This window comes from Syzygium oleosum, unplaced genomic scaffold (genome assembly GCF_021117445.2).
Source record: "Syzygium oleosum isolate NSW1041296 unplaced genomic scaffold, Sole_v2.1 Sole_v2.05, whole genome shotgun sequence".
Lineage (NCBI taxonomy): Eukaryota > Viridiplantae > Streptophyta > Magnoliopsida > Myrtales > Myrtaceae > Syzygium > Syzygium oleosum.
In genome coordinates this window covers 3,192,003-3,208,930 of record NW_026607489.1, presented here as the reverse complement: position 1 = coordinate 3,208,930, position 16,928 = coordinate 3,192,003, and the positions used below count along the sequence as shown (strand labels likewise).

The following is a 16,928-nucleotide window of genomic DNA, read 5'->3' as shown; positions in this document are numbered from 1 at the left end:
AGTCAAAAAATTGGTTCAGGATAAAATTGTTACATGTGTACCAATGTAGGGTTTTTGTGGTAAAAAAAATAGTTCTTGGTAAAATTGTCACAGGTGTACCAGTTTGGAGGTTTTTTGTAGTTAAAAAATAGTTTGGGGTAAATTTGTCACAGGTGTACCAGTTTGAGGTTTTTCGTGATTTTAACCCCAAATTTTAACCACTTAAACATACTTATTTTTACATTTCTAGGGATTTTTTTTTGTTAATACCATGAAAAACCCGAAACTTGTATATTTATGACAAATTTACCCCAAACTGGTATACATGTGACAATTTCACCCTCCGTTAGTTTTCATTAAATTTTATCGTCAGATTTATAAGTTGGATAACACATGGCAGTTGACGGGAATACCAGTTTGGGGTTTTATCTTCCGTTTGTCACATGTGTACCAATTTGTGGTTATTTGTGACATTAATCCAATTTAATTGAGGATAAATTTGTTACAAGTATACCAGTTTGGGGTTTTTGGTGGTCAAAAAATTATTTTTGGGTGAATTTATCATAGATGTACTAGTTTGGGATTTTTCGTGATATTAACCCTTTTTTTTTCCAATGAAGTTATAATTTTTAGGTTGCCGAACATGTAGTATCTGGACTTACATTATTATTGGCCATGTACCATATGGTCACTGAACAATAATATGCAATGTTGTCCTTTTTTTATATACATCATAGTACTGAATAATAATTGCATATCATAGTACATTTCATGCAATTTTTATATATCATGGTACATGTCAAATGATAAATGGGGCTACAATTAATGCCGGCCAAAAGCGAGAGCTATTGGCAATCTGGCAAAGTTGAGAGGTACCTGAGTGACCCAGGTGATAGAGAAAATATTCAGTGGTTGCATATCACCACGTCATTGTCCTACCTGGCATACATGAACCATTCAAAATTCGACAGGTGTGCGATGACATGGAATTAAAAAATTAGATTCGGAATCTCTCTTTCTTTTCTCTCTCTCCTCTGAAGAAGACTGACACACGCAACATTAATTACTTTCTCTCTCTTCCCTTTTGTAAAAGAACTCTATTTCAGATGAGGTCCTCCTTCTCTCTCTCAAATTTCAAATTTCACTCCCTCTCTCTGCGTCGGAAGACACATTCTCTCGCCTTCGGCTCCGGCACGTCGCCTCCGCCGTCGCCGCCACGAGCCCCATTGCTGCTGGGTTTGAAGCTCGTATCCGCCTTCGGCACTTCGGCTCAAATCCGCATCCGGCACGTTGTGACTCTTTTTCTCGTGGATTTTGGCTTCCAAAACTAGGTGTGACTTCTCCTTCAAAACCATGGTATCTTGCACTCCATGGATGAGGCCTTCAGGCTCTCGGTGTTGCATTTCGGGGTTTCTTGAGGTTTCACAGACTTGTGAGGGAATATCTCTGTTTTTTTTTTCTTTTTTACAAGGGTATAAAAAGCCTGCTTCTGTATGTGGGCATTTGGCCTTCTCGGGGGCTCAAAAATTGTGTCTTTATTGGCAAAATCAAGAAAGAAGAGCATGAACTGTGCAAAAGAAGACCGATGTTGTTCCTGAATGCCAAGATAGAACCAAATTCTGGTTAACTCGGTGAATCAAGACTCGTTTTAGCTATTTTAATATTACAAAGCCCTTGAAATATGCTTGAGAAAATAGAGAAGGCAGAGATGCAACGAAAGGCCATGCGCGCACACTGCTGCAACAACTGGCACTCTTATCACTGTCAATGTCTAGCTTCAGTTGGGGATCGCAACAAGCTGAAGATATGATGGACATGAATGGTGCAACTATGGAAACAACAGTAGTTCTACGCGTGCTCAGGCATCTGTACAAATCGTTAGATTGGTATTTCGATTTTGAAGTCATAAATTTTGAAGTTTATGAAACTTTGGCATTGTATATGTCAAGCATGACTTATATAAGCATAAATCAGAAATTGCTGCTTCAAATTTAGCTGCTACGACAGAATTCTTGCTATAAACTAAACCAGGAGCATGATGGATATTCCATTTCAGCACCAATGCTTGTGACCTGACCAAACCAACAGCATCACCACTTCATTTTGCCAGAAAATTGTCTATCTCTATCATGTTTCACCTACAAGGAAGCATATTTTCATGGCCCCTTTTTTCCATTTTCAACTTTTGGCTTATTGAGCTGGGACATAGCTTACCAGAAAAAAGATTCATAACTATTAGTTATGCTTAAAGTTAGAGCTTACCAGAAAAAGGATTCATAACTACTGATTATGCTCAGCATCTTGAAGAGTTAGAGTTGGCCATCAAAGTACTAAATTGAGATGGTTACTCAAATTGTTACAACATCAAAAGTACCTTGAATGTGACTGAGTGTATATACATTTGCAACTAGAGATATATATCACTCTGGCAAACATCGTACCGTATAGGTAGTCGCATGTCTATGCTAAGTGAAGCAACCGAGCGTGTAATAAGGTTGTAAAGAAAAGGATTTTAAAGAAAACAGCTACACAATTGAATTCATATAGAAAAACTGAGATCACAACTACATTTCTTAAGAATAATCAGTTCGTTGTTTCTACTCTATCTTAGATAATGTAAAAATTATCCTGTGATCGAGGACGGTTCACTCCATTTGTTGAATGAATGTTGCTGTTCCTGTTGAGGATCGAGCAATTTGAGCTTCTGGCAGATGAGAAGCACCATTCTCTCGTTCTCGAGCTTGGCTCTCTCCATTTCCCTGTCCTTCTTGTTGCTGAACTTCACCCACTTCAGCCGCTGCCTTTTCGAGCTCGAACGCTTGCAGCTGGTTGCTCACTTGCTGCTCCTCCAGCTACAACACCTTCGCCTTCATCTACGGCTTCTTCTCCCACAGACTCCTGTTGCCGTCTTGCATCATGCTTGTCACCTCGCCGCTCAGTTGCCGAAGGAGTGCCATCGAGAGCGAGAGTAGGCATTTCCTCGGCCTTTTGCGCGAAGATGTCCTCTCGTTGTGAGCGTTTTCATCTTCTTGTCCTTGCCCACTATGACCCCTCGAACCACCTATTGGTGCAAGTAGTGAGGGTTTTGGGCATTTGGGGGCTTCTGCTGCTGATGCAGAGGCATTTCTAGACCTAGCATTCCTGGACCAATGCCTCCAAAGATCCCGCCACCTAAACCATTGGGTTCCATCAACATAATATAAAACGAAAGACATATTCTATCTTCAGTTCACTACTACGAATCTTCATTCTCTCTCAGAAACGAATCTCCTTCTTGATTTTGCCAATAAAGACATAACTTTTGAGCCCCCAAGAAGGCTAAATGCCCACATACAGAAGCAGACTTTTTATACCCTCGTAAAAAAGAAAAAAAAACAGAGATATTCCCTCACAAGTCAGCGAAACCTCAAGAAACCCCGAAATGCAACACTGAGAGCCTGAAGGCCTCATCCATGGAGTGCAAGATTCCATGGTTTTGAAGGAAAAGTCACACCTAGTTTTGGAAGCCAAAACCCACGAGAAAAAGAGTCACAACGTGCCGGATGCGGATTTGAGCCGAAGTGCCGGAGGCGGATACGAGCTTCAAACCCAGCACCAATGGGGCTCGTGGCGGCGACGGCGGAGGCGACGTGCCGGAGCCGAAGGCGAGAGAGTGTGTCTTCGGACGCAAAGAGAGGGAGTGAAATTTGAAATTTGAGAGAGAAGAACGACCTCCTCATCTGGAACTGGAACAGAATTCTTTTACAAAACGGAAGAGAGAGAAAGCAATTAATGTTGCGTATGTCAGTTTTCTTTAGAGGGGAGAGAGAAAAGAAATAGAGGTTCCGAATCCAATTTTTTAATTCCATGTCATCGCACACGTGTCGAATTTTGAATGGTTCATGCATGCCAGGTAGGACGATGACGTGGTGATATGCAACCACTGAATATTTTCTCCAGGTGATAGCAGAAGGGCTTTAACTATTTCATTGACTTTCTCACCCCGGCACGTGACCTGTCTTATTTTCAACTGTTTTTTCTCTTTCGGCAAAAGAATAGTGCTACAAAAATATTTAAATTGATTTACAAAATTATTGTGGTGTGGTCAGGACTTTAAAAGGCTTAAAGGGAGACAGGAGATGGAACTTCTCAGGTATAGTGAAAAAATCTCCCTATAAGTTCTCTCCGTACTCTTTCTCTTCTGGGAAGAAAAAGAATGGGAGGAATCTTGGAGGGCCTTGGGGGGAGAAGGTAGACTTTACGATAGTTTCGTCTGGCTATCGTCGAGTAGACAGGAATAGTATAAGCCGAAATCATCGACCAATGCAATAAGTCGGCCAAAAAAGTATAAGGTCACGTTCAAAATTTATGTGGATTAGTAATGTTTGCCTACGGTCATAGTGAGAAAACGTACCGGAGCGGATATGAAGATGGCAAACTACGACCAATTTTTGATAAATTACTTTGGTATCCCTTGTAATTTTGATTAGGCTCTTTTAAAAGTGCATCCCTTTTCATAGACTGCTTTGACACCACCTATGGTATATTGTGACCTTGTTGATTGGCTTATGGTAATAAATTGCCAATGTGATATGTTAATATTTTTTTTACAGTATTCATGAAAATTATGTGAGATAAGGTTTAATTTAGAGATATCCAATGCGAAAACACTTTACTTTTAAAGCTCTGTTTGTTTTGTGAAAAATTTGACATTTCTGCAAAATGTTTTCCATGATAATTATAATATTTTTCAGTATTTGGCTAAAACCCGAAAACGAACTAGAAAATATTTTCCGTTGTTTAGTATGGAAAATATGATTTGATTTTCTTAAAGAGACTTATACTATTTGGATACTAGTAACTTGTGCATGGATAGTCAGAGAACCCACGTGAGGATTAGAGCCCTGGCTTCGGCTTTGATGGACCCCAATTCGAGTGCTGAGGATCAGGGCACCGGCACTTGGGTCCCTGGGCCGGCCTTAATGGACCCGAGCTTGCGCATCGGGGTCTAGGCCCGACCTCGATGGATCTGAGTGCGAGTGTAGGGGATCCGGGCACGTGGATTGTGGTCCTTGGCCTAGCCTCGATGGACCCAGGCTTGGGCGCCGGAGACGTAGCCCGAGACGTCGGTGACCCGGGAACCAGCGTCCATGCCCAAACATGGAGTTTCGAGTTTAAGCACCGATACCTAGTCATATTTCGAAAAATGATTTTCGATTTTTTAAAAAGGAAATTATTTTCCTTAATTTAAGAATAGGTTTTCCGTTGACTAGGAAAACTTTATCCGTTGACTCATTTTCCTAAACAAATCAAACACCGAAAAATAAGGAAAATGTTTTCCCTTTTTCGCGAACAAACGGAGCCTAAATTTAAATTAGATGGTATTCACTTATTATATGAGAGCTTCTATAAATATAAAAAGGTTTGTGCCAATCTTAATTATTGAAAAGACAAGATGTGAGGGGGTGATATCCCGGGGCCTGCTCTGAGTGTATGTACAAGTGTTTAAGTTAATTATAGGGTTAATTAAATAAACATAAAATCTAGAGAATCGATGAGGCAAAACTCATAACCGAAGAATAGATATATGCAGCTCAACACGCCGATTTCAGAAGAATACTCGACTCTCGAAACCGCATTAACCAAATTATATAGTAAATAGTTGGTTGAAAAAAAGTAAACTGAGTGGTTTTATTGGTTCTCTAAATATTTCCAGAAGTGGGAAACTCCTACGATATCGCGTTAAGATGTCGCTAACGTTGATCACCCCTTTGCACCCTATTGTTGATATATTAAAAAAGGGAGTCTTCCAATTAATCACATAGACCGGCAATTTGGGTTAGTGTGTTGACATTGTGGTCATAATAAGTCTCTTGAATTTTTATTCAGATCAAAAACCTCATAATCAATTTATGTTCAACAACAAAATCATTTTTAACTCATGTCTGTTCCGATAAGGTTGTTGATTGATGTAGGCATCACACCATATCCGAAACTTCTATCATTATCTTGCATCTCTTATTTGGGTCGATTGATTGACTCCTAAATATTTCAAAATGATTCTCGTTCACCTAAATTCTATCCCCCAAATGCATAATATTCATGCATATTATATGGTCCAGAGGCGAAGAAACTAGAGATTAAGGAGGAGAGACGTCGCTTCCAGGTTGTTGTTCTCTTCTCGTTCATCAGTTAGCTGAAACAGATTGAGGAGGGATCCATTAGGTAGTCCACCGCAATCAAATTATCAGTCACTGCAATTTCTAAACCATGAATTAGGTTGTCAAGTAGCGATCACCCAACTAACAAAGCCTCTCCTCGTCAACTCTCGATCATCTCTTTGCTGTCTCTGTCTGTCCAGGACGAAACGTATCACCCGCAAGCTCGTCTTCGAATAGATGAAGCCATGGTGCATAGGTTGTTCTTTTTAGAAGGGATAAGTGCATTGAAGTTCTAAAACTTATCACGAAAGTGCAATTGAGTCTTAAAACTTATCACAAAAATACAATAAAATCTTAAAACTTTCAAAAGTTGCAATTAAATCATAAAACTAATCACGAAAGTATAATCGAGTTTTAAAACTTTCAAAAAATAGAACCAATGAAAGAACTTGATTAAACCAATTTGACAAGTTTTAAGACTTGATTGCACTTTTTGAAAGTTTAAGATTCAATTGCACTTTTGTGATAAGTTTTAGAACTTAATTGCACTTTTTAAAAATTTTAAAACTTTTAACGCAGTTATCCCTTTTCAGAAATTACTAGGTGCTTTTGAAGCACCAGCTCACTGTCGTGTTGGGTGTGTTGTTGATCATCAGGCGAAATTAGACATATATTCGTCCCTTTGGAATGAACAACAGAATCAGTGACGTGTAAAGCGGTGTCATGACGCTCCTAGTTATGAAGTTAAATTTTTTTCCCAGATTCTATAGCTTCTACCGGGTTCACAGCTCATCAAGCTATAATCATGTTGAGCACTGGGTCGACATGTCATTTGGCAGAAGGATGGGAAGAAAAAGAAAGCACCAAACCTCTCTTGAACACAAACCCTGCATGTTCATCGCGTTGCCGCGACAGTGATAAAACTGAGTCCGGGGAGTGTTCTTCGCACTTGACGTTGCATCCTATCGATCATATTGGTTTTAGTACACGGGTATGCCATGCAACAGAACAGAAACTCTGCAGAGAAGTTAAAAGAGATGGCTGCCATTTGAATTGCTATTTTCACCTATAGCATTTCCAAGTCGAATGTTGCGACTTATAATAGACCACACCGTGATCCTTAATTTTAACAAGTTTCACAAGAACCGTAGATGACAGCAATTATGTACAAAGATTGAGCAGAAGCACGATTTGATCATCTATTTAAATCAACACTGCTGCGATAAGACATCGATGACATCCAAAAAAGGGTCCTGATAACTGAACATGCTAATGATCTAAAGAAAAACACTCATCCTCATCTGGCACACCAACACACCATCTCAAAACTAATTTTCGTGGCTATTTTCTGCAGGTCTCCGTGTTGCTGAAGTAAGCAGTTACTGCCTTTAGCTTACCATTTAAGTAGTTCTTCTCAACCTTAGACCAGGGAACGTATCAGAAGAAAGATAGCATAAAGCATTTCATGAGATTCTAAATGAAATCAACAACAATTCCTTCCCCTTAAAACTAATCCACCAATCAAGCATGAATGTGAAACCCCAAAGTAAAACCAAAAGAAAAGGAGCATAACCAACGTTCATCTCAATGCCCTCAAAAGCCGAGGTGCGTAGCTGGAGGGAGGAATGATAACATCTCCAAGAGGTGCATGGGACAAAGAGAAAAGATTCGCTTGGTGATATCTTTCAAGTCCATAAACCGGGCAAAGACAAAGCACGTGATGCTTCAAGAAACTCCTAATATTTTCTCTGAGAACAGCTTGCCAAAAAAAAAAAAAAAAACTCCAATTCCCCATGCAAACACATATGAAGCATATTGCAGAGTAAAGTCTTCCTCTCCCGTCGCATTAACATGACACAGAGAAATCAAGCGAATAAGATTTTCCTCTTGGGAACAGACATCCTAGGAAAATTTGCCTCTATTGTCTAAACATGTACGAGGCCCATAAGCACCGTCTTAGCTATCCATGTCAGAAAGAACATTTGATGCTGTCAGTTGTTTACTATTGATGAGTAAGAATGCAAGAGTTTTCAGAAAAGGTATGCATGATTAACCAAAAAAAAGGGGGATGGAAATTATTTGTCATGTGAAATTCAATAGTGATCTTATACGGTACTGAGCATCCTGGGTTTTAGGGTGCGTTTGGGAATGGCTTTGGGTAGCCACTTTGGGCATCTAAAGCCCTTTGGGCTAAAATATGGTGTTTGGGAATTTTTTTTAGAAACCCCATTGAGCCAAAGTTGGCCTTTTGAAGGCTAAAAGCCCAAGGCAGCCTCCTAGGTGCCTTGGCATTTCAGCATTTTTGGTAAGCAACAGTACCGATTAAGTAATAAACATTTCTTCCAAAACTATCCTCGTATATTTTTTGATTTTCCAGTTTTGCCCTCATTTGTCACTGCTCATTGTCTTTTCCGCTTAGCTTGGCTGTGTGGCTGTGAGTGGACGGCGACGGGCCAGAGAGGGGCCGGCGTGGTCGCGCAACCCAGTGACCGTCGCCTGGAGTCGCACGACCACTGCGACGGGCCACGCGACCCAGGCGAGGGCCGCCTGAGGTCGCACAACCTAGACGGCCCTCGCCGGGAACTCGCACGACCTCAGAGAGGCGACGTGTGATTCCGGCTGAGGTCGTGCCACCCAAACGACCCTCGAGGGCCGCTGGCGACCCAGATTTGGCGCCGGCAGCCTTCGTCTAAGGCCGAACGACGAGGGCAGCCCCCGGCGACCACCGACATCGCGGCGGTGTCAGATCTGGGTCACCGGCGGCCCTTGCCTGGGTTTCGCGACCCTCGTCGGGGGTCACTCGACCCTAGGCGGCCCTCGTCGGTGGTCACCGGGGGCTGCCCTCGTCGTTCGGCCTCAGACGATGGCCGCTGGCGCCAGATCTGGGTCGCCAGTGACCGCCTGCCCTTCGCCGGCTCCGGCGAAGGGTTTCAGCTTTTCTTTAATAAAAAATAAAAAAAGTGTATTGCAAGTATAATTTTTCCAAACGCTATTTTACCCAAAGTTGCTTTGCAATTGACTTTTAAGTTACAACTTACCAAATACAATTTGCATTTTGGAAAACTCCTTCAACTTAAAGTCCTTTGCATTTTGCCAAAGACTTTCCCCTAAAGTGTTCCCAAACGCAGCCTTAGCCCTATAAGTATGTCACTAATATGGTATATACATAAGGCTTAACAAAGCCCTTCACTGAGAAATGCATCCCAACATAACCAAGAGTGCATAGAAGAAATGGAATTACCTCCAACGACCATGGAGGTTGAACAGAAAGAGAAAGCTCAGCTAATTGGTTCAGATCAACATTTTTTGGGAGGAACATGACCACTTTGGGAGCAATTTCCTTGGCAATGTTAAAAAGGATGAATCTGCAGTGTACATATCAATGCAACAAAGTTAATTATGAGCCTCAAAGGTGCAAAAAGAAGTCAAAGATAACAATGGTACTCATAATAGTCGAAACATAGCGGGTTCATTTTGCTTCAAATTTTTAGCCACTCACCCATCACGTGGCTTGAGCATGGTCTTCATGTCGTATTTCTTTACTTTGGTATAGCCAGGACCACCCCAAGGAGGTGACAAGAAGACAGTATCTGCCTGCAATAGAAGAGTAAATCATTAACTATAAGCATGCAGAAGGATAAATATGTCAAAGTAGCAAATACAGAATCCTCTAGATTTACATTATCTTTTAATGCTCATACAGGGTCCTTGTACTAAACACCAAGAGACTGAACAAAATGTATTACTAATTGGCCAAAAAAAAGTAAGATGCATAACCAAAGTCAAAGTTAATCCCATTTGGTATTGGCAACTAATTAAGGATAATATAGTTTCAAACTACATAAGATACAAGGGGAGGAAAGCTCCTCGTTACTGGTAATAGACAAAAAAAAAAAAATCGCGATTGCAGTCTCAAGAAGAATAAGACAAAGCACGTTACGACTTCAAGAATTAGAAGCAATAACTGTCATACGCCTTGTATCGTTTGAAGCAATAGTGTGCGCTAAAGACACATGAGGCATACATAGATCATAAGATAGAAAACGACATCGATGAGAATATTCGCCACGTCCATACATATGGCAAGACCACAGACTTCTCAATACCTTCAATTTTGGCGCCAAAATGAAGAAATCTCCTTTCACAAAATCTATTCCAGCATCAACTTCATATATGCCAGCATTATGGTGCGCATATTCAATCTTCTTTGGATCGATGTCAACTGCTATTACATGTCGGCCCCTGAATTCATAACAACAAAAGTGAAAGGTAAGTATTCTCACGGTTGCATACAGTAGGTTGCACATATTAGATGAAAGACTAGAAACCCACTTGACCATAACAGCATCAAGGTTCTCATCCGTATAGTAACTAGGATAAACACCAAAACGAGTCAAATGGAAAAACTCACTATCTGTTTGCTTTTGCGGATGCATTTCCCGAAAATCATGTTCAAGCATAGGCATCATGAGGCAAACTTCTGTGTGAACAGTAGCTAAGGGATACATCAACTCCAGGATTTTACCATTATATTTCTTACAGCAGGAATTTATTTTGGATGTATTTGCTAGAGATCTATGCAATTGCTTTTGTAACCAAGCCAGGAATGGCTTGATGTCTGCACATCTACATCTTCATCAGGCTATGGATAACCTCACATTTGTTTCAGTCCAAGGTTAATGTCTAAGGTTCGGATGCATGTTATCTAGCAAAGAGAAAGAAACTCTAACAACTGTGGCTTTAAAATCTTAAAAGAACTCAAAGAACACGAATGACGAGATGATTGCACACAAGCATGGTATGAGTGTGGTGGTGTAAATTACAAATTTCACCCAAAACAATGACGGTGAAGTCTTATCAAGTCCATAGGAAATCTGAAAATAAGCATATCTTACACAAAATAGGTCTATCATAGTCTATGAGGACTCAAAAGCTTTCCCAAAAGGTACCATGGGTATCCTTGCTGTACAGGAAAATTGGAGATTAGTGGTCCAGGTGATAATTCCCTTTTTGCTGAAAAATTTGGTATCTCCTACATCAACCACCCAATCTAGAACCAGACTATATTTCACTCATTCAAACAAATTCGCACAACTTCAACCAGAAACACACAGAAATGAAGAGACAAAGGTTCTTACATTTGTGCAAATTGGATGGCATTCCCACCGACTCCTGTGAAACCGTCCACTATAATCCCACCACCACAACGAACTGCATGATGCCTAGCAATAGACTGAGGAGTAACAGAAAACCATCCTTCCTCATCCATTTTGATACCTTCATCAAATCTTGAAAAGAGGAGATACCTCTGAAACCAATATTTTTCAATGACAGTGCAGTACTCCTCACTCAGAGGAAAGCTCAGGTCTGCAAGATGCAAATGTTCATCATAAGGATATTAATTAAACAACGGCAAGCCCATATTAGCCAAAAAATTCTCTAGGGAAAGTAGTGAAGAAAACTTATCATGATAAAATTAAAAATGTATTAAATACTGAAGTCAAAATGGAACGCAAGTTGAATCATATAGCGGATTACAAAATGAGTGGAAAACTGCTCATTTCCCCAAAAAAACAAACAGAGATCAAATTAGGTGAGAAGATCAAGTCCTTTCATACAGATTATATTATATCCCCCTAATGATATCTCAATTATCCTATAAGTAATGAGGATGTACAAATTGAAATATCAGCACCAAGCTGAAGGCAAGGATTATTCCAGTTTTGCACAGGTTGCATCCCCTAATTTCTAAAGACTATATGCAAATTTTGTCTAATTAACCTCGTGGCCGCTATAACCTATCTGGAACCCATCATTTACATATCCTCTATAACAAATAGCACTAACCAGTATCAAAATAATGATTCAGACAGAATGAACAGAAAGCGAATATAAGTTGAAGAACCTTCTTTGACATGGAATGACTTCCTCCGTATCCTTTTTCTTGCAACCGTTTTCCATTTGCCTAGAAATTCCCCAACTTCCCCCAGTAAATTATTCTCCTCAAGAGATAATTCTGTCAGGTCACTCATCATGCTGCAAGAAGAGAGAGAGAAATGAAATGCTAAAACAGATAAACAATCATCAATATGATGTAATCAAGTAATTTGTCTCGACTATTGAAGTTTTACATTTAAGATAGGCAAAATGGGTCACCAAGGCAAGCCCATCAATCACAAAATAGTTGGAACGCTTAAAATGAACTCTATAACAGACATGGTGCTTTCTTACCGAGTATCATACAAATGTAAAACTTCATAAAGTTTTAAAACTTGGGTAATAACTTGGATTAATAATATCATGAGGCCATTCTGTCGTATTCAAGACAGAGTTGCACTTTATTTTCGACAAAGGATTTGCATTTCAGCACAGAGGACAAAGGTTTGAATATCAATGTTCCCTCTTATTCTTGTTCTGTCTAATTTTTATGTTATCATGTTCCCACCTCAAGCTGATTATTTGATGTGCTTACCTCCCCACCCCGTGTGACACATGTAAACCCAACTTAACAGCAAGGGGAAGCATTAAAAGACATGCTACATGTTGTGGGGCTGTTTCATCACTTTTATTACCATTTGGTCGAAGATTCCAAAAAGATATATGCACTACTTGATTAACTTCCTGGGAAGTAAGTTTCAAAAAAGTCATGTAAAACCCATCACTACAGATTCTATTTTTGTAGCTATGTGGATTCACCATTCTGTTACGGTTGCACAGTGCTACAATAAATTTCTTAGGCTCTAAGAATGCTCCCTGTGACAAAAGAATTAAATGCTAAAATTCTTGAATTTCCTGGCAGTAGGTGGAGCCATATGCATGAAACATAGTAATACGTGACACAGTATGAGGATGTAACCACAATAAACAAACGCTTGAAGCAGGAAAAGAAAGATAGGAAAACAAACTAAATAACAATAAGAGGAAATAATGAGATTCAAACATTTGACTTATTTTTTGGATGCCATGTTAGACAAACCATTTGTGGTAAAACCTAAGTAGAGTGTTAGGAAAAAGTCTGCCAAAGTAATTCTATCACATATCGCAACTTCAAGCCGCTTAATTAATAGCTTAGATAGTACATGATTAAAAGCAAAAATTCTCCACATCATACCACAACTTCAAGTAAGCTACTAAGTATTAACCCTCACGTAAACAATTTCTTCCATTCAGAAAGCACAACCTCCAAAATAGGTCTTATTTTGGTTGAGTACGATTGCAACAATGATCTTTAAGACAATAATAATCCCTATTTTACCTCATATCACCCAGTCTTCGTGAAGTGGCATCTTCTTCGCAATCTTTCGAGTCGATGGAATCACCTTCACCAAATGGTTGACCAAGTAATTTATCATGATCCACGATGTCCTTGAATGAATCTACAGTATGTTGAAAAACACAAGTATCTCCTGGTAGTGAACAAACACTAGAAATTGATAGGCTGAGATCTTGCTTAGTCAGCTCAACAAGCCTAGCATTGGACTCTGGGTTCTCAATAAGTTCTGCCTCTACAGCTTCCATCCCAGGAGGCGGAAACCACGTTGAAACCTGGGTTATACTGTTATAATAGTAATTTCTCTGATAGAAAGAGTCCCAGCACACAATCCAGTCTCTACATGAGTTGTCATTATTGCTTTCTGTACCTTGGCCGATGGCAACCTCTTCCAATGACTGATGGTTCTCATAACTGTTGCAATGTGTCGTAACAGCTTCAACTTGGTCTGCAGGTGAAATATGGTCCAACAAATTGGAGTCCACTAAGCTTCCATCAAGTTCTTCCCTGCCACAGTCAACAAACACTTCAGTTGAAGGATGTTGTGAGCAAAGTCCCCCTCCAGCATCAGAGTCTGTATTGCTATGATTAACTGTTAAGTCATACTTGGGCACATTATCTGTCAGAACAGGGTAACAATCCAGGCAATCAATTGCCACATCCGATATTCCAGTACAGATCATTTTCTTGCTGACACAGCTGATCTCTGTAAAATCTTCTCCTTTATCAGATGTGGAACAAAATTTACTGGCATCCACTGCATTATCATAGCAAGAGATCTCACTTTGGCCCGTCACTGGCATGGAACATAACAAACCACTTGGATTATCATGAATAACAGTTTGAGATACAACAACAGGCTCACTCACTTTCGGGAATCGAGTTCCTTCATTCTCAATTCCTTCTTTTCCATAATCATTCTTCTTATGTGTTCTCCTTTTTCTCACTTTGGAAGTTCCATTCTTCTTCTGAAATTGAAAAAAAAAAAGCATTTCCAGCAAATCAAAGTATTAGAAGCAGCAAATTGTAATACTTATGATACCTTGAGAGAGAGAGAGAGAGAGAGAGAGAGAGAGAGAGAGAGAGAGAGAGAGAGAGAGAGAGAGAGAGAGAGAGAGAGAAAGATATCAAATAGCTTATTTATAGTTTGAACAATTATAAAATGGTTCCACGTCTAGTTACATCACTCACTAGCATTTACTCCAAACCTCTCTGTTACATAACTAATCATAATTCAAAGTACAGGCTTTCCAGCAAATATTCTTATACAACGTAAATCAACTGTTTAGCAGGCTGGTTCATTACATACCTTGATATTGAGTTCGCATAACTTAAAGAAAGGCTGCCCAAAAAAAAAAATCCCGGATCCCTTTAGTTACTTGACAAGAGAGCATTCTCTACGGTCCATACTTTGATGGCGAATCATCGTTCTTTCCAGATTTTTAAAAGTGTGTTATTTACCACATTCTAAAATGCTGTCATAGTCCATTATTCTTCTACTCGAATTTTGAATGGTTGCGCAAACCCTATTCCAATGAACAGCGATTACAAATCTTCAAACTTGTAGAAGAACAAAGCCAAACATAATTAATCATCGAAGCAACTGATAACACAGAGATACGACCACAAGGAACAGCAACATGATCGGATTCTGAGTTGTAGCATCTAAAATCCTCCATAATAGCAAACGCAAACTGGAACAAGAAATCACCTCCTTACTGGTCTGAAATGCAAGTGGAAGACCAAGCTCGTTCATCTGTGTGATGAGTTCCAAGTCCTCAGGTGCAGGACTATAGTCTGGAAGGGGAAAACACAAATAGCAGAAAACGCAAGAGAATTTGAGCAACTCGTGATCATCAAAAAACAAGAATATGTACGGCAAAGCAGCTTCTTCCGGCCACATAGCGAGCCAGAACAAAAAGGGCTAAAAGGGTTTGGAAAAACACTTGCCCTGAGTGGTAGAGACAACGTTCGAGCCGACATTGTCGTCGCGGCGAGGCGGATTCTGCATCGAGCCCAACAAAGAAGAAAACATCAAGATTCTCCAACTGGGTACAGTAATCAGAGAAGCGGGAGATGCAGTACAGATCAAGAGCAAGACGAAAAAGCTTACCCTGGTTTCGTTGGAAGGCCGAAGTTCTTGCGCCGCCGAGGAGCCGTCGTCCCTGGAAAAAGCAGAGCAACCCGCCGTAAGACACGCACGCACACGCACGCACACAGAGAGACGCGCACGGAGGGAAAGAGGGAGAGAGGGGCAGACCAGAGAAAGACTCGAGTGAGCTTGAAGAGAGAGCCGAGAGCTCCGATGGCAGGGCCGTCTTCTTCCTCCCCGTCGAGATGGACAGCGTCCATGTCGCGCTCTCCGAGAAATATGTAAGAATTCGCCGAAGAGACTGGAGAAAACGGAAGAGGCTCGGAAGCTGAAGGGGGGAGTAAATTTGTAAGCGCGAGGTCCGGCCTCGTCGTGTTCCGGTCACAACGACGAACAGCGACCAACCCTGCAGCGACAAAAAAACAGGCAAGGAATCACGAATTAAAGGATGAGCTAAAACCACAATATGGCAATTAAATTTTGTCATTACTTTTCTGCCAAATAAAAGAATGAAAAAGAATATCAGGCGGCGATGCTCGGGCATGAGTGAGTCCTTAAAAAACTCAAAAAGAGATAAGAAAAGGAACTCCTCGAATATGATGGAGGGACTTAGCTGTAAGTTCTCTTCGTATTCATTCTCTCTTAGGAAGAAAAACAACAAGAGAGAACTTAGGAGGTCGTGGGTGGTGAAGTAGACACCACGTCAGCTTCGTCTAGCTACCGCCGAAGAAGCTAGGTACAATAGCCTCCCACACCTACGGTGACAAGGTGGTTGTTTGCGATAACCTACTCTGCTGGCCTGTGCTTTGCATAGTGCCGATTACTTCGACACTGTGTGAAGGGAGGTAGTATCGCACATGAAGGAGGTTACATAGGCGACGATCCAAAACATGGAGGAGGTAATATCACGCATGGATAAAAGGGGAGATGGAAAGTCGACTCTTTTTTCGAAATTTAATTGAGTATCCGAATTTTAAAAGTCAAGTACCTAAACTTTCAAAGTCGAGGTTATGTGATACCTCGATTTGAAAATATGAATGGTATTAGCTGACATGGACACCGATTTTGTTAAAATTAAATTTTAGGGATAAGTGCACTGAAAATCCTAAAACTTGTTAAGAAAGTACAATTGAGTTTTAAAACTTTCAAAAAAATACAATTAAGTCCTAAAATTTGTCAAATTTGTCCAATTAAATCCTTTTGTTAACTCCGTCCAATTTGACTAACGAAAAACATTGATGTCAGATTTTTAATTATTTTCTTTGTCCAATATGGCGTTGACGTGGCTAAAACATGAAGGACAATGGCAAAACCACGTTGTTTTGATTCAAATATGATTTTTTAATCTAAATATCATTTAAATTAAATTTAAAAAATAAACATAACTAAAAAATAATGAAAGAGCGCAAAACCGGCGAGGGGTTGACCGGGGCAGCTAATGACCGAC

General features: G+C 40.2%; 1 protein-coding gene and 1 long non-coding RNA gene across 4 annotated transcripts; both read right to left on the bottom strand.

The window, feature by feature from the left end:
* Positions 1-2,505: 2,505 nt before the first annotated feature.
* Positions 2,506-3,705, bottom strand: LOC130138298 (uncharacterized). The gene is made up of 2 exons (XR_008816706.1): positions 3,473-3,705; positions 2,506-3,150 (listed from the first exon to the last, which is right to left on the bottom strand). It is a non-coding gene; the product is annotated as an uncharacterized LOC130138298 (long non-coding RNA).
* A 3,456-nt stretch (positions 3,706-7,161) lies between these two features.
* On the bottom strand, positions 7,162-15,909 carry LOC115680806 (uncharacterized). Of its 3 annotated transcripts, XM_056311808.1 has the most exons (12): positions 15,650-15,906; positions 15,503-15,554; positions 15,340-15,394; positions 15,101-15,186; positions 13,996-14,357; positions 13,375-13,896; positions 12,025-12,155; positions 11,258-11,486; positions 10,226-10,361; positions 9,619-9,713; positions 9,361-9,484; positions 7,162-7,538 (listed from the first exon to the last, which is right to left on the bottom strand). In XM_056311808.1, the coding sequence occupies exons 1-12, from the start codon at positions 15,739-15,741 to the stop codon at positions 7,461-7,463; spliced, it is 1,962 nt and encodes a 653-aa protein (XP_056167783.1). In that variant the 5' UTR covers positions 15,742-15,906; the 3' UTR covers positions 7,162-7,460. The 3 variants fall into 3 exon arrangements, with proteins under 3 accessions (XP_056167783.1, XP_030460502.1, XP_030460504.1); XM_030604642.2 differs by having other exon boundaries at positions 13,375-14,357; XM_030604644.2 differs by lacking the exons at positions 7,162-7,538; positions 9,361-9,484; positions 9,619-9,713; positions 10,226-10,361 and adding an exon at positions 10,573-11,082 and having other exon boundaries at positions 13,375-14,357; positions 15,650-15,909.
* Positions 15,910-16,928: the final 1,019 nt, after the last annotated feature.

Coding starts and splice junctions, on each gene's coding strand:
- LOC115680806 (XM_030604642.2), bottom strand. CDS start 15,741: ATGGACGCTGTCCATCTCGACGGGGAGGAAGAAGACGGCCCTGCCATC. Junction 12,156..13,374: donor CGAAGACTGGGTGATATGAG/GTAAAATAGGGA, acceptor CTCTTCTTGCAG/CATGATGAGTGACCTGACAG. Junction 10,362..11,257: donor GCCATCCAATTTGCACAAAT/GTAAGAACCTTT, acceptor TTATGAATTCAG/GGGCCGACATGTAATAGCAG.